This window comes from Olea europaea, chromosome 18, assembly GCF_002742605.1.
Source record: "Olea europaea var. sylvestris chromosome 18, O_europaea_v1, whole genome shotgun sequence".
NCBI lineage: Eukaryota > Viridiplantae > Streptophyta > Magnoliopsida > Lamiales > Oleaceae > Olea > Olea europaea.
Window position 1 is genome coordinate 17,823,186 of NC_036254.1, and position 20,576 is coordinate 17,843,761.

At 34.4% G+C, this 20,576-nt stretch overlaps 2 protein-coding genes across 7 annotated transcripts in view; one reads left to right on the top strand and one right to left on the bottom strand.

Moving 5' to 3' along the window:
- Nucleotides 1-960: 960 nt before the first annotated feature.
- LOC111367657 (70 kDa peptidyl-prolyl isomerase) lies at nt 961-12,948 on the top strand. Of its 4 annotated transcripts, XM_022988642.1 has the most exons (13): nt 961-1,384; nt 1,822-1,905; nt 2,442-2,699; nt 2,810-2,890; nt 2,966-3,046; nt 6,573-6,767; nt 8,390-8,479; nt 8,861-9,036; nt 11,149-11,271; nt 11,362-11,508; nt 11,816-11,943; nt 12,044-12,164; nt 12,611-12,948. In XM_022988642.1, the coding sequence occupies exons 1-13, from the start codon at nt 1,171-1,173 to the stop codon at nt 12,632-12,634; spliced, it is 1,722 nt and encodes a 573-aa protein (XP_022844410.1). In that variant the 5' UTR covers nt 961-1,170; the 3' UTR covers nt 12,635-12,948. The 4 variants fall into 4 exon arrangements, with proteins under 4 accessions (XP_022844410.1, XP_022844411.1, XP_022844412.1 ...); XM_022988643.1 differs by lacking the exons at nt 961-1,384; nt 1,822-1,905; nt 2,442-2,699; ... (1 more) ...; nt 2,966-3,046; nt 8,861-9,036; XM_022988644.1 differs by lacking the exons at nt 961-1,384; nt 1,822-1,905; nt 2,442-2,699; ... (2 more) ...; nt 8,390-8,479; nt 8,861-9,036 and having other exon boundaries at nt 6,615-6,767.
- A 703-nt stretch (nt 12,949-13,651) lies between these two features.
- Nucleotides 13,652-20,576, bottom strand: part of LOC111367656 (calcium-transporting ATPase 3, endoplasmic reticulum-type) — a 33,852-nt gene continuing 26,927 nt past the window's right edge. The window contains exons 25-34 of one of the 3 annotated variants that reach the window (XM_022988639.1): nt 19,584-19,634; nt 19,347-19,478; nt 18,939-19,040; nt 17,144-17,198; nt 16,291-16,376; nt 15,549-15,697; nt 15,128-15,233; nt 14,963-15,016; nt 14,275-14,323; nt 13,652-14,127 (exon numbers count right to left, since the gene is read on the bottom strand). In XM_022988639.1, coding sequence (XP_022844407.1) covers nt 14,060-14,127; nt 14,275-14,323; nt 14,963-15,016; nt 15,128-15,233; nt 15,549-15,697; nt 16,291-16,376; nt 17,144-17,198; nt 18,939-19,040; nt 19,347-19,478; nt 19,584-19,634 — 852 coding nt within the window. In that variant the 3' untranslated portion in view covers nt 13,652-14,059. The other 2 variants (XM_022988641.1, XM_022988640.1) reach the window with 2 other exon arrangements.

Here is a 20,576-nt window from a genome sequence, read left to right on the forward strand (position 1 = left end):
AATCTCGTTTTGTCAATTTTGATAATCTATCATCTTCAAACTTATAGAAATTATTTGATTGATAACTATGTAGTTACTAATCTTTCACGTAGTTGCTACATGAAACCTTAGAAACAAAAATGATAAATACAATATCTTGTTTGACAAAGATTTAAGTAATTATAAATTGTAAGTTCTACAGAATATATAAATAATGCATAATTATATAGGAGGGGTAGATAAAAATAAAGTTTGACCAATATGCACTGAAAAATAAAACAATACAATTAAAATGCATGTATTGTTTTATTTTTTCAACATTTGTATGATACTCGTGTGATGGTATCTTGGCACGTTGCGTAACCGTTGATGAAAGATCTATGGCGGTATTGCAATTAAACATTTTTCATCTTCAGGACAAATGAAAATTTAGTGACCTAATTGAAATTTCATTAAAAGTTTAACATTGNGTATTGCAATTAAACATTTTTCATCTTCAGGACAAATGAAAATTTAGTGACCTAATTGAAATTTCATTAAAAGTTTAACATTGTCAAAAAATTAGAACAATTATCCTCGGATTATCTCGGAAGTTGACTCGAAACTATACACATTTCTATCGCGCCTTCACAATCCGAATTATCTTGTTTGGCAAAGATTTAAGTAATTATATTGTAAGTTCTACAAAATATAAAAGGAATGAGTAAAAGTAGGTAAAAGTATGAATCATATAGAAGATGTGGATAAAAATAAAGTTTGACCAATGTGCACTAAAAAAATTAAAATGCATGTATTGATTTATTTTTTTAACGTTTGTATGATACTCGTGTAGTGGTATCTTGGCACGTTATGTAACCCATTGATGAAAGATCTGTGGCCTTATTGCAATTAAACATTTTCTTGATCAACGTGGAGATAAAATCAATTGAAATTCAGTGATTCAAGACAAATTAAAATTTAGTGACCTAATTGAAATTTCATTAAAAGTTGAACACCAAGAAAAAATCAAAACAACTATCCTCGAATTCTCTCGAAAGTTAACTCGAAACTACCCACATTTCTGTCACGCCTCCACAATCCGGTGTCTCCTCCGATCACCCAGAAACCCAGTAAAATAAGCAAGTTATTATATAATAACAAAAGACTGAAACCCAAATAGTGCACAAGATCTCCCTAAAGAAAGCTTATAAAATGGTGGAGTTTTCGAAAGTGAACATTAAGGACATAAAAGACGAAGATGATGACCAAGAAGAAGAAGAAGAGCCAGGAGAAGAAATTGAATCAGCGCCGCCTCTGAAAGTGGGTGAAGAAAGAGAAATAAAGTCCCCATTTGGCTGCCTCAAAAAGAAACTACTAAAACGTGGCGTTAATTGGGAGAGTCCTCAATTTGGTGATGAAGTCACCAGTAAGCACTCTACATCTACATATATGTCATATTTTCTACTCTAATCATGTGGAAATGAATGTAGTGGCAAATTAATGTGTTTTAAGACTTGTAGCTGGTAGGAGTAGTTTAACACTTACATCAGGATGTGAAGAGCTTTTGGATCTTAGCTTTTTAAGTTTGCTTTACTGGTTGTGAACATTTTGTACTCAACTGATTAATTGTTAACATGGTTTTTGTAGAAGAAAATGAACTAAAACTGAAATATGCAAGTTGGGGTGTAAGTAGTATACTGAACTAATTTAAATTCAGATTTTATTAAAAAATAGATTAGTTTGTAATCTAATTCTTATATATCGGTTGGTTGTTAGCCTAATAACTTTCTACAAGCTTAGGTCAACTGTATCAATTCTTTTTATGCTGCATCTGATACTTGTTTTTGGTCTATTGGAGTGTAGTTCACTATGTTGGGAGTCTGTTGGATGGTACGGAGTTCGTTTCTGGTGATATGGATAAGCCTTTCACTTTCAGGCTTGGACATGGTGAGTTTTTTGAGTTCATTTTGATTTTTTATCTGATTAGGATGTTTGGTTTTGGCTTTTTCAGGCTCTACTTCATTGTTTTTCCTATGCCACATGATATAAGGTGTTATAGCACATCAATTATCTCATAGTGCATCTATAGAAAGGAGAATTGAGTCAATTTTGGGGGATTTTTCTTTCCCCCCAGAAATAATGCATATGCCATTGTTGTGTTCCAGTTTCCTTCTGTAGTTCTTCCATTTTCTTGGAGATTGACTCTAATTGAGCCAGTGTTGAAATTTTCTTATTGAACATGACTAGAGCTAATAACGCTTTTATTAATCTCACATTTTTATATTTTTAAAACTGTATTGTATGTAATCTATAAGTGAGCTTTAATTCCCTTTTGAATAATTATTTCTCCTATCCTTGTGCAAATTGAACTGGAATTTGAAGCATCACCTTTCACTTGTTATTCTTTTCCTATTTAACAGGTGGTATGTAGCTCTTTTATTTATTTGAGATTTTGGCGGGGTCTTTTTTGTGTTTTTGTTTAGGTGAAGTTGTAACTGGGTTAGACCATGGAATTATTACAATGAGAAAAGGCGAAAAAGCGTTGTTCACTCTGCCTCCTGAAGTGGGTTATGGGGAAGCTGGCACTGATGGTGTTCCTCCGGATTCGATTATTCAATTTGAGGTGGAACTAACCTCATGGATTACAGTGGTAGATGTCTTCAGGGATGGTGGAATCATCAAGAAGATCATGGACAGGGGGGAACAAGTTGGCCCTCCTAATGATTTAGATGAAGTTTGTGGTAATGTGATTGATAGAATTTGACTATTTCTTTTCCCAACTGTCATATCTGATTGTGCATTTAACATTCTCGACATGAGCCAGTTTCTTGATTTCAATGTTCACGTGCAGTAAATTACAAGGTGACCCTGGTTGATGACACCGTTGTTGCAAAAACACCTGAAGAGGGAGTGGAGTTTTATGTCAAAGATGGTAAGTTACATGCGTCTCTGACAAGTTTTACCAATATATAATTTTCATGTAAAATGACCTAGTTTCCTTTTTTAGGTCACTTCTGTCCAGCATTACCCAAAGCTATCAAGACCATGCAAAGGGGGGAGAGAGTGAATTTGATTGTTCAGCCCCAGTGTAAGTTTCCTTCATTTTTACAAAGATAAGTATTAGCCCCTGTTTGGGCTCCATTAAAAATGAATTTTGGGGAAAATTTTATTTTGGAATAGTGATTTTTTGGAGAAACTATGGTTAAAAAATAAAGAAAGTTTTTGTCTTACGCGTAGTATTATTTTATTGGAGAATATGTGATTAAAAATAAGAAAGGGAAAAATGCATTTTTTTTCTAAAATGAAGCCCAAACAGGGGCTTAGTATCATCAGCATTGCACACTTTCAAATGATCTGAAAAGTTTGACAAATTGTTTATCCAGAATCAAGCTTTGAGTTAATCATGCATATGAAGGTTTCATAAGGTTTATAATTGAATTTTTGACCCTGATACTGCAAATCTCACACGATGCATTAGACTGATATTCGAATTTATTTTTCTCTTTTTCTATGGAGCACCCAAATATTCAAGAGCTAAGGCCATCCTGACACCCAAAACAACAAAAGAAAATATATTAAGCCTTCTTTTTCATAAGTTTGGTTAGCTTCTTCACCAATCTGCTTAATTCATTGCTACATCTATTAAAGATCCAATGAAATAAAATCCTTTGTAATCACATAAAGATATGTAAGTTTGGTCCACTTCTTTATATGCTAACCTTTTCTGCTAAAATCTCATCATTCTCATGATGTGATCTTCACTAGGTTGGTGCAAGATATGTCTCAACCAACTAATTAATCGTTCTCCTAATTTATCTTGATACCATGTTACTTCCGCATAATGCATAATTGTAATTATGCTATCCAAGTCAATTTCTTTTCCATACCCTCATACCTGAGGCACAAATTCTTGTAATATAGGTATTATATATCTCTTCTATGAGTTGGACAAATCCCTAAGATCCCCACTATGCCTTACATCAAATAATTTGTTGAAATACTATGATCTCATTGCTATGGAATGAATCTCTTAAACTTAGTTTAGATAACTTCCATGCCTCCTTTGTGAGATTTGTTTGCAAGCAACATTCCTCCCATATACTTACATATACTTTTTAGAAAGTGTTCGCTTTCATACTTCCATAAGTTTTTATAGCATTCTTGGTTAGACTTAAGTGTCATATGAACTTATCCATTCCACACCATATTTCCTTTGTAGTGGGCTTCTTGATGGATATTCCATTACTAAGATGATGATTGATTTCCTAATTTTCAGTTTGTCCTAATGCTGGAGACTACATTTAAAAAATGGACACTTCAGATATGAATCATGGAAGTAGTTTATTTTTCTCAGGAAGGGATGGAGTAATTTTCGGGATAGATTGGATTTTCTGGTGGGGAATGGTACGAATGTCAGGTTTTGGAAAGATTGTTGGTGTGGAGATCAGCTACTAAAAGTGCGGTTTCCTCCTTTGCATCGCATTGCTTTGGAGTCTTCTGCTATGGTAAATGATATAATAGCTATACATAATGGGAGTCCTAGCTGGAACATCGCTTTCGGGAGGGGTTTATAGGATTGTGAACTGGATTATTATGCGTTGTTTTTGACCTCTTGGTATGAGGTGCACATCCAGGTCGAAGAAGACGATTGTAGCAGGTGGAGGGTGACACGAAATGATATTTTCTACGTTCGCACTTATTTCAGACCCTTATTGGAACCTGTAGAGAGTTCATTCCGTTGGAAGAGAGTATTGCAATGTAAATTGCCTCCAAGGGTGCCATTTTTACCATGGAAGGTTGTGAGAGGGCAGGTGTTAACGATGGACAATCTTCGAAGAAAAGGTTGTTATGTTATTGAATGATGCTATATGTGTAAGATGGATGGGGAAACGATTGACCGCTTGTTCATTTATTATGATGGTGTTTGTTGGCTTTGGTACGGTATTCTAGTTTCTCAACATATGAATTGGGTGTTGCCAAGATGTATAAAGGACATGGTGTAGGCATGGAGGAGAGAGCTTCCAGATAAAAATAGCAAGTTTGTTTGGAATCTTATTTTAGGATGCATTGTATAGTGTGTGTGGAGAGAAATGAACGACTGCTGTTTTGTAGATCAAACGCCGGTGATAGAGCAGTTTACACTTTGTATAATTGGTTTAATGCTGCGGCTACTAATCCGATAGAAGGGCTGCCTAATTTTATGTTATTTCTATCTTGTTTACATTGATAATGGACTTCTTATGTATTATCTTTTGATTAATAAAATTATGTGATTATCTATAAAAAAAGAAAAAAAATTACTTTGCACCGCGAGCTACTTTTTTGAAGTATTATAAACTGGTTGTGTGAGTTTGTTTTTGGATTAAGTTTCGTGTATGTTGTTAATACTTACGCCCCGTTTGGAATCCATTAAATTACATTTTATTTTTTTCTCTCCTATTTTTAATTACACAATCTTTTATAAAATAATATTACACATAAATCAAAAAAATTTCCTTCTTTTTCAACTACTCATTTTTCAAAAAAACACTATTTCACCAAAGTGGGGGCCAAATGGGGCCCAAATCTATTGATCAACAAAGATTGTTTATCATGATGAGTATGTCATCTTTACTCAAGATGAACCTTACTATTGTAGATAATTTGGTTCATGTGGAAAAATAATCCGATTCTTTAAAGCCTTATGTAATAGTGTACAGTACGATATATATTTAAAACGAAAGCTTTCAAATTAGATAATAGGGTGACTCTTTAAAGCAGAAGAGGACAGTTAATGAAATCTTATACGTACCAAATCCTAGACTACTTTCGTACTGATACTTTCCCAAGCTTCACGGGAGGTGGAGTTAAATGGAATTTAGCTAAAGTAGTGTTAAATCATCTTTATGAGGGTATGACATGCTATACTTTATCTTTATGTGGTAAAACTGACAAAACATCTTATATTTAGTTCTCCCTTGCTTTGTTGTGTTTTATGTAATATCTACAAAATACAATCTCTTTCTAAGAAATAGTTAATCGGCTTTCTACAAATACCCTCATTTAAGTGCGTGGCGTGAAAAGTTACGTCAAATACTTGTGTTTTCAATTCTTACTTAAAACTGTATGTTACATCAAACGAAGTAAACAAGGACTGAAGTACTAGTTTTATCTTTTGTAAAGCTTTAGCATGCTGCATGGCGATAGTTAATTTCACGTTGGAAGTTGATGCTTACATGCTATTTATCAGTAAGAAGACCCTCTTTGGTATTAATTATTTTTCATTCTTATTAGAAAATCGGATACAATTGTGTTCTTGGGCAGTGGTTCTGAATGTAGTAGTAGTAGTAGTAATAATAATAATAATAATAATAATAATAATAATAGGTTTTAAAAATGCTCGTGGACAATGATTCTGAATGTCTTTATCTCTGTCTGTCACAATGGAAGACAAACATTTAGATGTACTATATGGATCCTGGGTTGAAGTTTTCATCTGATAAAGATTTGAGATTTCTTTCATGGCAATAACTTTTTACTGATTTGAACTTATTGACACTCTTTTATCAGCTCCATCAAATTCAAAATTTGTCGTCGTAACTGATAATTTTTTCTTATTTAACTAATTGGTGCAGATGCCTTTGGAGATGTGGGTAAGGAATCAGTGGAAGAGTTTCCCCCAGTTCCACCGGATTCTGTGCTGAATATTGCTTTGCAATTATCTGCAATCAAGCCTGTAATAGATGTTACTGGTGATATGAAAGTTAAAAAGAAAATTTTGAAGGAGGGAGAAGGTGTCCTTACAGCAAATGAAGGTGCTTCTGTTACTAGTAAGTATCTATACACGAGTATGGACTGTTATTGAGCAAAACATATTCACCTGTAAGGTCTCCTCTAATTTCAAGTTCACATGATGGGTTGTATGTTTTTATCTCATATGAAAGAAAATCTCAGATTAAAAACTATTGAATTTCTTTATCAATGGTCATCTGTAGTGTTTGAGGCTTGAAAATCATGATTGTTGGGTTTTTCTCCCATGGTTAGTTATGCATAAGTAGTCAGACAAGGGACGAAGGACCAGGGAATTTAATTTGTATTGTTTGCGCTACAAAGCCACACTGTGTTTCTTGTGGACTCTCTCGGTTTGAATGAGAACTTATGATGGAGATCCTATTAGATATATGAAGACTTTCCAAGTTTAAATTCTTTTTTCAGGAAAACTAGTTAGAGTTTAGTTTGATAGATTTTCTGGAATTTTTAATTAGTTGTTTCCAACTTAGCCCTTGTTTGAGCCACAATATTTTTCTTAGAATGCATTTTTGAATAGTGTATTGATGGGAAATGTGTGGTTAAAAAATAAAGAAAAGTTTTGGATTTGCGTGTAAATATTATTTTATTGAATAATGTGTTGTTAAAATGATGTCAAATCACTGTTTAAGGATGTATTTTTTTGAAAAAATGTGGATCAAACATGGCCTTAAATTAGATAAGTTTGAATTCTGTCTAAAGAGTACTTATGCATTGTAGTAGTTAGACTTGATTATTAAATAAACAAATATTTCTCTCGCTCTCTCTCTCTAATAATTCTGTTATTTTGATTCTTCTCCCCTTTCTATTTCCATCTTCTTCTCTCACTCCCCCCCCCCCCCCCCCCCCCCCCCCCCCCCCCCCCCCCCCCCCCCCCCCCTCCCCCCCTTCTCTTTTTTTTTCTCTCTTTTTCACTAATTATTGCTTACTCTATTAATAATTTTCCCCCCCCCCCCCCCCCCCCCCCCCCCGCGCCCTTTCTTTTCCCTTCTTCTACAAGTCTCTTTGTTTTTTGTTGCTTTCTATGTCAAAACTTCAAACAAAAGTATTGTTTTTGTCAGAGAACATTCCCGACATGGTATGATTAAGTTTTTCATTCTATGTTCAGTAAGTTAAAACTTCCATTTTTAGTCTAGCAGAAATGCTATTGTTACAAGTAAAAATTTAATTCGTTCATCAACATGGCACCATGTGTGGATGTCACCTTTCATTTGCGTTCTATAAGACTATATGGCGTGACTTTCCCTTTCGGGCTAGAAAAATGCGGCAGTCAGAAGTAAAATTTAACTTCTTGATAGCACTGCACTAGTAGATGATACAACAATGTCGATCACATTTAGATCTATGAAGTGTACATGGAAGCCTGAATGTTGCAAACAATGTCAAAATTGAAGATATTTGCATATATGACAGAAAGCACAATTTTATGGAATGATCTGAATCCATTGAACAAGGTTCACAGTCAGCTAGACAACTTTTTGTGTTTCTATAACATGGTCTTTTACCACTTATTATACCCTCTAGATTTTCAAGAATGATTGAAATAAAGGCCAGTTGTTACTATCAGCACATGTAATCCATGATATAACCTCATCTTCTAATGTTACATGCTCTCAAAATGTTAAATCTTACTCCAATTCTGCAGTTAGGTATATTGCTAAATTAGAGGATGGTAATGTATTTGAGAGAAAGGGTTTTGACGGTGGACAGCCATTGGAGTTCATCACAGCTGAAGGTGAGTACACTTTAAATGATTTTAGTTCCTTATTGGGCTTAGTTGAGTTGCATGTTATCGAGAAATGAAGGTATGATAGGTGGATGTCTGGATATCCTGTTTAAAGGCTGGTTTTGTTAGAATAGGTATTCAATAGGTAAATGATATTGGATGTGTACGAGGCACATTGTTTCGCATAAGGCATAAAATTTTTGGAATTCCATGCAGTGTACGATTACAATCAAAGAAAACACTTTCATTAACTCTCAAACTCTGATTGGTGTCAGAAATGGGTACTGTAGTAGCGAAGAATGGCTAGATTTTCTCAGAAGTCCTCCTACAAAATATATTTATAAAGCAACTGAGAATCATCAGTTGATATTCCGTGTTTATTATTTGTAGAGCAAGTAATTATTGGGTTGGACCGAGCTGCGACTACAATGAAGAAAGGTGAATGTGCGACATTAACAATTTCCCCTGAATATGGATTTGGAAGCTCTGAAGTAAAGCAGGATCTTTCTATAATTCCACCATCTTCAACTGTCGTGTATGAAGTTGAAATGTTGGATTTCACAAGGGTAAGTATTGGTACTGCAGAATCCATCCGAAGAAACACATGCATAGGAACCTGATTTCATGATATAGAATCCAGATGATATGCCCAAATTTAGTTATACATCATTCATTTTTTTCTCCGGCCAGGGAAATATAAAGTAATTTATGATGATGGGGGAATTCACCTTGATGTTATTGTCTGTTCTAGCTTTGACATTACATTTCTTGTAATTTACAAAAATGATTCCTTGAGAAGATTTGGGTCTCATCTGGAACTGTTATCCTCTCAATTTCTAGTGTTTCATCCCTCAGCTCTTTATTATTATTTTTCTTTTTCAGTGGCTCGTGAATTCCCATATTGATAATACTGCAGCCATCCAGTTTTGTTATTACACCATTTGGCTCCATTATCAGTCAAGTTAGTGCGAACACATTAGATATCTAGTCAAATTGGTGTAATCATCAAAAAACTTGGTTATCTGAATGTGTTTGTCTGGGTCTAGATTCAGTTATATTTGTCTGCCAATTATTTTCTTAGAATATAAAGTTTGCAAGTGAACTTGTGAAATCGAAGCGGCTATTGAGTCTCTACTTAGTGAAAGAACTAATGGAAGCCTTTATGCAGTGTTACAATATATTATAAATTTCCTTATCTTTTGATGATACTGCCCCAAATTAAAATATTATACTTGCATAATGTGCCTTGGAACTTAGTAGATGTAAACTTGAATCCAGTATTCTTCAAGCTGATTTTCTGAATAGTTTGTTCATAATATTTGGAATGCTAATGGACATATAATAATCTTTTCTAACATTGTCGAACCAGTTTATTCCTGTATGTGATCTTATGGAATAACATTATACGTGCTCAAATTACCTTTATAATGTCTTTTAAACCTCCTATTCCAAAATCAATGCGGAGTGTTTACTCAGCCTCCCAGAAGCATATAATACTGTTAAATTCAGGCTTTTACCCAACCGAGTCCCACTTATCTAATAGCGAAAGAGAAAAATGGATCTGATGCTACTAATTTGACTATAAACAAGAAAAGGAAGGGTGCCAAAAATTAGAAGAATTGAGAGCAAGAGGAAATCAATTTTTATTTATGTAAACAAGGGTTGAATGTTATAATGAATAAGCGCCCTCTTTTGAAGAGCAAGAAGCTGAAAGAAACTGAAATAAAGCAAACTTCTAATAGACTAAAACCTTATCGAAAACTTAAACTAATCTAAACTAATGTAAATGTATTTTGAGTCAAAATCTTATTTTAAAATCCTAACTTTATATATATATATCATTATGTGTATCTTATCTCTATCTCCATCAGGATCTCTTGAATATATGTTTGTAATAATAATTCTAAATTCATGAATGGTATTATCTTATGTGGATAGCCAAAAGTTCAGGATTCTAAATTATCTATCACATTAGTTACTGACCAAGATTCCAAGTCTTTTTTGATCATTTCTGAGAACTTTGGAGTAAAGAATTGCACTGTTTTGGTGCAATGTATATAGTTGGAATGAGGTGAGCTCAATATCAGCTGAAGTCAGTGGAACTAAAATTAAAGGTAAAACTTGGGAAGAGGTTGTCCTAAAATCACATGGTATGAGATGAAAGGAAGGAATTGAGCCTTTATTGTTGAACTTTTGGAGTTACATATCTTGATAGAGCAGAGTGCAGGAAGAGGATCCACGTAGCTGAGGCTACACATGGGTAAAGGACAAGACTTTGTTGGCTTTAGTTGAGTAAATATAGTTGGAATCCAGGCTACTGTTAGGATAGATTTATCAATTTTTGAACTTTTGCTACTCAGAAAGACATGTATCCTCTTTTCTTTTTTTTCGACTTTCTCTTTTTTCCTCTTTGTCCGTTATGTATTGATGTTACAAAATATTGGATGTGATTTATGTTTCTTTTATATTATATTAGTTGTATATGCTTTTCATAATTATAATTTCTAAATAAAAAGCTTATAAGAACCTTGTGTGGGAGAGTTAATTAGCATTTCTTTTTCCCATATCAAGTGTAGTTTCTTAAGATGTCTTTGCTAGCTTTTTACTAGATCTTGTGTTGTCTAGGATATTATAATTGTTCAAGTTCTAATTACGTCTTAATCCATGTTCACGGAAAGGAAAAAGCACCTTGGGAAATGAGTAATCTTGAGAAAATCGAGGCAGCTGTTAGGAAAAAAGAGGAAGGCAATCAACTTTTCAAAACTGGAAAGTATCAAAGAGCTGGGAAGAAATATGAGAAGGTACATTAGATGATTCATTTTGACATTAAATTTGAATGGCTTTATCTTCAGTCTCTCTGACGTATATGCATTTCGTTGTACTGCTCTCAGGCAGCTGAGTATGTGAGTGAAGGTGGGGTCTTCACAGACGAGGACCAAAAGCTAGTCAAGTCATTGAGATTGTCGTGCTGGTTGAATGGTGCAGCGTGTAATCTGAAACTGAATGATTTTCAGGAAGTAATTAAGCTATGTTCTAAGGTAACAATATACATATAAGTGTATTCTCGCGACATCCTCTTAGAATGACCCATTGCCCCATTAAAGTTAAAAATTAGTGTCTCATTATTTCCACATAATTATTCTAGTATCATCATAATATCAGCCAATTTGAATCTCATGTATATGCTGATAATGTGGTATGAAACCATGAAGCGAACTGTGAGACTCGGTGAATGTTGGAGTGATAATTCCTTTCCTTTCTTATTAAAATTTTTTCGCTTTACCAGTTTAGTGGCAGTCTCGTATCAGAAATTCAGACATAATATTCTGTCCCAATTGTTGATAGGTCCTAGATGTGGAGTCTTGCAATGTGAAAGCATTATACAGGAGAGTTCAAGCTTATATGGAGGTTGGTGAATTGCATCTGGCTGAGTTGGACATTAAGAAGGCCTTAGAAGTGGATCCTCTAAACAGGTATACACAGGCTACTGGTCCCTTCTAGTTTTACCTGGATAAGATTGTATTTTTGTGAACTTTACGTGTCTTGTGGTGCCATCTTGATGATTGATTTCAGGGAAGTGAAGTTAATCCAGAAGAATCTGAAAAACCTTCTAGCAGAGAGCAACAGAAGAGATGCAAAACTATACTCTGCTATGTTTTCACATATGGCCAATGATTCTTCTAATGCAGTTAAAGTAAGTTGTATGCTTCATTAAAGATTGATTCATCTAGTCAATAATCTTGCCCCTTTTTCTCCTCTCCCAGGGAGAGGTGGTTGATGTTAAACTACTGTCACCCTTCTCCCGTTTGGGCAAAAGAAAATAATTTATAGACCTAATACTGGGAGTATGCAATAAGTAAAGGTGAAGGAAAGGGATAGAGAAAGTGGAAAGGCATAGATAGGGGGAATGAAACTGAAAGAAAAATGATTGAAAAGAAAAGGACGAAAGAAGCTTAGGGAAAATATAGCACACCCTACAAAGGAAATTGATGAAAATATTACTATGCACTTGCTAATGTAAATGATGGATACTTTAATGATGCCAAGTTCAATAATGCTGTACTTAATTATTAATGTGAGTTTTTAGTGATCATGCATGTCGAACTTAGTTACCTTGGTAATTTGTTTCTATTTTGGCAGAGGTTGAAAACAGCAGATGACTAATAAGAGGAATGAGGATGTAGCCATGGATGGACAAATTAGATGTGAATCCAATCCTCCCTGACAATGGAAATGGCTCATGATTCTCATTTAACGGTGGTTCCTGTAATTTTTTCGGGACGCTTATATTAGCAAGAGGACATATAAACCGAGCATAGTGAAGAAAGCTCTCAAGAGAATTATGCTGAGATCCCTTTGATATTTGAAATGTAGTATGTATCCACCTTCAAATTCGTTGCATCTAGATCTAAAGCTTTCAATTTTTTTGCACTTAAGAGCCTTCAACGCAACGAAATCTTTAGTTTGACAGTTGATTATAATGCCCGTTTATTCTTGACTAAAATGGATATATCTCGACTACAACTCGAATTCGCCCTACTTCCTAGATACAAAATTTGAAGGACTTGGAATGAGAAAGCACGATGAATATGGCTCGTTTGCTCACTATTTTTCATGGAAGACAATACATTCAAGCATCTTCAAAATAACCCAAGTGGTCTAACCACGAGGTGGGCCCAAACCAAAAGGCAAGAGAGACTAAACAAATAAAGAAAGCTGCTTACTCTGCGTGTAAAACCTTGCTGTGGGAGTCTCTCTCAAATGACGAGTTCTTGGGTAAGACCCCTTTAGCTACCAATGACGAAGTTTTATTACTAGTGATAACTAGGTGAAGGAAAATCCATGTAAGAAGATTGTCGAACATGATCCAACCAAATAGAGCACAGAGCCAAAAGGTTCAGTCAAACATGGTAACTAGTCCAAGGACAGGGTCAAACTTGAAATCCAACTTTCGACTTCTGCATCTTGATTCAAATGATAGAAGCTAATTTGAAATCTCCTTCCATCAGCATCCAACTTTGAAGCAACTCGTTTAACTGGTTGGGCAATTAATTATTATTGCTTTAACTAATTCACCATCTACTTTACACAAGCTAAAAATTCTGATTGATACAAAAAAAATAAAAATAAAAATAAATAAATGAAGCTGGTGCACAGCAAACCTACAAATAGGCACAGAAGTGAATAGAAGTGACTGATATTCCATATAGTTGTGACAAATATTACATATAGCTGGCTCCAATTTATTAAGAAAAAATTTTAAATTTTATTGTTGCAGCAGTGAAAATTCTAAAGTGGTGCCTTTGAATACAATCGTTGTTCATAATATAAAGGACAAATTTCAGCAGCAAAAAAGTAACTCCAGCTAGTTAGAAAAACTATAAATGGGATAAATAATCTACATTCTCCAACAAAGGCCAGACTCAAAATTTTTGGCAGATCAGAATTTGAACTGAGGAACATATGAATCAATATCTGTTGCTCCCTGAATGTTGAACTGTCTACTGTGACTTGTATAAGGAATTTGATGTGGCATTTCCTCATTGAATGGACTTCAACTCCTTTCTTACAGAACTGGAGGACTTCTTATTACTTGTCACGCACTTCTCGTTTAGGTAGTAGATCCACTCTCCTGAATCTGTAGCTGAGTCTCATACCTGAAATTGTTAGGGTGAGGGGGTGAAGGAAGAAATCAATCAGTAGGGAGGGGAGAATAACTTCCACCAATCAGAAGCACCAAAGATATAATAAACCGGAAAATAGAACTCCACAAATATACAATGGTTGTAGAGTACAAGAATTACCACTAGAATTTCTCGAGAAGAACTTCAGTATCTCATCAATTATAATTACCTGCATTAAATTGACGAGCCTTATAAGTACTCACTGACCAGTTTGATTCCAAGGCATAAGACAAATTCAAACTCTTTGTGGGGGCATGCCCACATGTGGGATATGTGAGGGGAAGAGGAGATTGAACATCATTCATTTGGGCTTTCTGGAGAAGCACTAATGAGGTTTTCTATTACAAAACCATTTTTAGGGGTTTTTTGATGCATTTTACTTAACCCTCTATACTTCTAAATTCAAATAAAAGTAGATATATGGAGACACTTGTCTTTCTCTCTCTCTACTTCTTCGTTCTTTCTTTATTTTTTTTTTTATTTTTTTATTTTTTGATAGGTCTCTTCAAAATTGTAGTTTTTGATTTACTTGGCGCACAGCAGCTTGTTTAATCCATAATTGTTGCAAACACTTTGAATTAACAGTAATCTTCCATATTAAGGCTGACCTCAAGATATAAATAGAAAATATCATATAGATTGCCTTGTGTACTGAAAATCATACTAATGCAGAAGTTTTTGCTTTGGTTGAATGACTGTGTACAGAATGAATAGGTTTTTGATGATCAAACATTGGCTATCATGCACTAGCAGATAAAATAAAAAATGAAAAATAAAAATAATAGAAGCTTAATGATCATGCACTTACAGGAAATGAAAGATAAAATATAACAGTCCATTCAGTCCAACTTAACGGGGTCACCTACAATGCATAAACAAGAAATTACTCAACATTCAAAACAAAAGATGGTGCTATCCAGACCACTTGAATAATATCAAGATGAAATTGCAGGAAGAGAGAAAATCAACTTACAGAGAAAAGAACAGATAATGGTTGCACATACAGAATGAGCACGTGAAGGAGCATTGTCAGGACAATTGAACCAACGAGCCATAAATTACTCCAAGGAGGAATGACACTGAAAATTTAACAAAAAAGGTGAGCCTCTCTGTAAATTATTTGTTTTTTCTCTTTCTATTAACCTACTATTTCTGAACATAATTATGAAAATAAAAAGAGAGAAGATGTCTGTCAGAAGTCAGGGGATAAAAGGTAAATAGCCAGCTTCAATTGACTTGGTAATACGCAAAGCGAAAAAAAAAAAAGGTGAAAATCATACAAATCAATGTTAATTTGTTAAATGACGCACGTGCATTCAGAACTATAAAGTGTGCTCGGGCAATGGGAAAAAGCTCAACAAGCAATAAAGTTTCAGATAAGACTGAGTACTCACAAGAGGGACTGATTCTCACTGAGGTTGTTTAACGCGTTGAACATCTCAACGACTACAAGTACTGTCATTGCAACAGTGGATGGATGTCGATCAGTAAATACTGAACAAGGGTAATTTGTTTCCCTTGTTGTGCAACTGTCAAAATTCATCTGAAATTATTAGATTAAAAAACATTAGCAATCAGTAAGTGAAGATCGATGGCAGTGTCCACTATATTTCCAGTTAATGGAAAGAATTGCTCACAAATTAAAGAAGCCTAACAACGAAAGACAACAATTTTTATGACGAACTGACAGACCTCTATTTCCAACTAGTTAGCTTAAGAACAATTGAGTTGCAGAATCTAAACCTCAACAAAAATCCTAAAAACTGAAGAAAATAATTTTCTGTTCTCCATTCTACTATAAATGATCTGACATCTTATCAGATACAGAAGGAAAAAGCAGAGTCCACAGATCAGACATAGTAAGTTATCGAAGTCCAAAATTATAATGGCACAGTCTGCTAGATCTCTTATGGACACATTAACAAATTCTCCAATTGAAGACGTTGCATGTTAAATCTGTTGATTCAGGATTAGAGAACTCCAACTCCACCTAAAAGCCATCTCAATAAATTTAATCCACAGTTGGATATAAAAATGGAAGGAGAAAAGTTATCAATAAGAGAATTTTGTCAAACTTTACTGTGAGAATGGAGGGGAGGAACTTTTTCACATCTCCAAAATTGGCATAGTACTTACTAATTCCATATAAGGCAGTTTAGGTCCGCTGTCGGAGTAAACAAACCACCACACGAATCCCGCAACAGTAGCAATCCCAACATAAACTGCATTAACCAAAGTTGCACCGATAATGAGTTGAAGTACCAAAAAGGAAAACACGTTTTTACTGCTTCAATAGTTGGTAATTTCAATATCAAGTATGGTTGGACAGGAAGAGGAAGAGTTATGGCCACTCAACATCAGGTACAGTTGGACTGGAAGAGTTCACAACAACTATTTTCTTTGAATGAAAACTTTATGATGATCCTGTAAGACTAAGAAGAAGCAAGGAGCATGAAATCAAGTTTAAGACACAAGAGAAGGCTGATCCAACACTGAAATTAATTTTAGCTAAACATCAGTCAGCAATGTCTCAGACTTCACCCATTCTACATTATTCTCTCCTGTTTCCTACAATCTGTATCAGCTTTTCCGATGAATATGCACTCATCTTTAGAGTGATCAAAATTTTAGAATGACCAGAAAATGAAGCAAAACATTTTTTTTTTTTTTTAATAAAGAACTATCACAGACCAGTGTGTTTTTAGGCTCCGTCAAGAAAATGAAACAAATCTGTAGGTTGCTGAAGAAGTTTGCACCAATTGATCTAAGCTTAATCACTCAATCTTCTCAACCCAAATGCTTTCATATTAAGACAATCAGCCTGATAAAGAATCACAATTTCCGAAAAATTGTAATCATTACATGCTTTGCCTCAGGCTGACATGCATTACGAAAGACCTCATGATTTGTAAAACGAGCAACAAAAGAACAATTCAGGACTAAGATCAATATATGGGAGGAAACAATTGTTAAACGAATCTGTTAGTACCTCCAATAACTATATAGCGAAAGAACAGCCAACCACTGACAACAGCTTCATTAACCTGCCACTCAGACATGGTTAAATTGACGAGACAATTCTTTTAATGCAAGAAATATCTCAAGAAACAACTGTACTCAACAACATATTAGCTATCAAGAACATGATTTTTTGGCTACTGAACAAAAAGCAAACAAACACCCATAACTGTTTAAGGCAATTCAGGAAAGTAAATCATATTTCCAGAAGAACCTTAAGGAATTTGAAGATAATGACAACAGATGTGTTATGCATAAATTATGATCATATGCACACTCAGTCAGTGCAGTAACAAGGAAGCAAGTGAAATTAATTTTACATGTGATTGGATGAAGAAATTGCCTCATGTCGTGTTTTTCCAGTTCCCCAAAGTGATTGTTTTAGGTTGAAGAGATGTATAGGATTAAAGCAGATTGGATAAAATAGAGATGTGTCTCGTGTGAAGATCCCTGTACGATTAAAGGCGAGTTAAGCATACGTTATGCTTATACACAACAGTAACTAGACATGCTATTCTTTATAGTATTGAGTTGGAGTGTAAAAGAACAAAATATCCATAATACAAATGTAGCGATATAATGGATGTTAGTCATACTAAGAAAAGAGAATATATGCCAATTAAATGGAGGTGGCAGCAATTGAGGATAGATAAGGAAAAAATGACTTCAGCTAGTTGGAATATATTTTTCATAGATCTGAAGAGGCTCATGTTTAAAGATTGACGCTATCCCAATAGAGCATGCTAGAACAAATAGACTAAAACTAACAAGGGCTGTCGATAGGGATCTAGTTGCTTTGGATTTTTCAGTAGATCAAGCAATGAATCGAACTGTGTTGCGAATGTCCCTAAATTATTAGGAACAAAGCTTAGTTTGTCCTTGTACTCACTTTTTAGTTACATGAAATCCAGAAAACTTTACACATGCAACATTATGGTAATAACTACTCATTCTCCCATATCAAATGATAAATAGATTATGAGAAAAATAAGGAGAGAATAATTGTTCTTTTAACTGTTATATCATCTTTATTTAGCAGCCTAGATTTGATTATAAAATAATCTGGGATCATCCAAGTAACTTCTCTTATCTGAAATAAGTCATCATGTGTTCCATACTATGTAGCACGGACACTCTAACTAGGGTAGCGTGACACGTGTCAGATACGTGTCGATACCGACACTCTTCGGACACTCTACAATAATCATTTTTCTCTTTACTATAACTATTATATATTTTTAACTAAAAGTTTTTAATAAATAACAAATAAATACTCATATTTAAAAGATTTCTACAAAAAAGAATCAATAATAAGTATAAAACTAAATTTAAACTATATAAATGAAGAATTTTAAAAATTTAATGAACGTCTCGACGACGTGTCGTGTCGGTACTTTTTTGAAAAATCACGAGTCGATGTATCCGACACGTATCGTGTCGAACACACGTGTCCGTGTCGGTGCATCAGAGGTTCCATACGTCTGTGTTCCAGAGTAATATAATAAGCAATATGCATCATTCCAGACTCAGAATCCATAAATAAGACATCACTCATCAACTAATGCTTCTTGTAATCAGCAAGGTGAAAGCGATAGTTGTACATAGATTATGAGTATCAATAATGTTGCAAAAACCAAAACAAAAGAATAAATTAGTAAATTACAAGAAAAATGGTAGGATATTTATGTTCTTATCCACGCAGAAATGACAACAATGTCAAGAGTTAAATATATATACATAATTATATAAAATTAGTTCCTCGGTACCTTGCGAGGTTTAGCCTTCATGACATCAGAGTCTTGTTTATTAAATCCAATAGCAGTGGCAGGCAAACCATCAGTAACCAAATTTACCCAAAGCAACTGAACCTGCAAGAGAACTAAATACCATTAGCCAAATACAGGCATGGAATTGATTTTTGAATTTGATAAATAACCTCATAAACTTGACACCTGAAGTTACAAAGATGTAAAAATGCATAAAAGATATATTTCTGGAGTAAATAAAAAGTCGCATATTTTACAGCAGTGAACCCCCTTGCTCATTCAGGTTCTGTAGGCATAAAGATCAAAGCAACCAGTTTCCAGCCAAAAAATATTGTCAAGTTAAAAAAGGAAAAAGAAAATTGCTGACAACAAAAAGATGGACGAATTGTTGCAAATCAGTTAACTTACAGGCACAAGAGTGTCAGGGATACCAAGTAGTGCAGCCACAAAAATGCAAACTACTTCACCAATATTTGAAGAGATCATGTATCTGATGAACTGCTTTGTATTATTATATATAGCCCTTCCCTCGGCAACAGCCTGATAGGGACAAAAGCCACTGTTGAGAATATCCAAAATGCAGAATACAACGTGTCATCAAGCAAATAAAAATCACAGAACTAAGAATAAAGGCTTAAGTCTTACTGCAACGATTGTGGCAAAATTGTCGTCTGCCAAAACCATATCTGCAGCACTCTGAAAGCTCAGACAATAGGGGGAAAATGAGCGATTCAATATACAAGTGTATAAACTGAAATCAAATCGGAAATATGACTTTTCCACTACAAAGCTTTGTGAAAACTGATGAGTGTGTTTCACTCATCGTATTAATGTTAATTAATTTTGATATTTCATTTGATTAGTTTTAGAACGTTTTGATTTGTGTTTTCAAGTTGTTTTATAGGTTAGGTAAATTAATGTGAATGATGCGAAACTTGGAGAAAAGAGTGATTTTGGCTTGAATCAAGGAGAAATAGATGTTGATTTTTCGAAACTTGATGATTGGAGGCTAAATTGAAAGAAAAAAGTTAATAACGACGAAAAAGGTAAAATCCAAAGTTTGAGGATCGAATTGCAACTTTTCAATAGCTGATTCGGACCACAAAATGATAATTGAAGAGTGCTATGAGTTAATAGGATGCATTTAAAAGTCAAAAAGGAGTGAAGTATGATCAAAATATTTCCCAAATCAATTTTCAACCACACAAGTATGTTCAAGATTTTTAGCCTACGATTGAGACCCATTTTTGACATAGTAAACGTTCGAATTGGCCAAAACCATCTCAAGTAAAATTGTAGCCTTTTAAGTTATCTTTCGAACGCATTTTTAATCATCTCGATTGGATATCAGGAGAAAAATTATAATAAAAATATTAAAAGATGTGCAGTGCTTTTTCCCACCTGAAAGTGGGTGTTGTAGCGCCACTTTAGTGGTGCCATAGTGCCATCATTGCTGAAATTTCAACAGCATCACGGCGCCATGAGCAGGAAAAAGGGTTTTGAATATTTTGGTATCTTTTTAAATCCCAATCCAATCTTAACTCTTCCAAAACTTCATGATGATATAAGTACAACCCTCAGACAACTTTTCAACCACAATTGAATCGGTCAAGAAGAAGAAAATCAATCAAAAGATCA

Bases quoted from the DNA above. Each gene is read 5' to 3' on its own strand.
- LOC111367657 (XM_022988642.1), top strand. From the start codon at position 1,171: ATGGTGGAGTTTTCGAAAGTGAACATTAAGGACATAAAAGACGAAGAT. The intron at 2,891-2,965 runs GTAAGTTACATG...TTCCTTTTTTAG, and splicing joins GGAGTTTTATGTCAAAGATG to GTCACTTCTGTCCAGCATTA. The intron at 12,165-12,610 runs GTAAGTTGTATG...CTATTTTGGCAG, and splicing joins ATTCTTCTAATGCAGTTAAA to AGGTTGAAAACAGCAGATGA.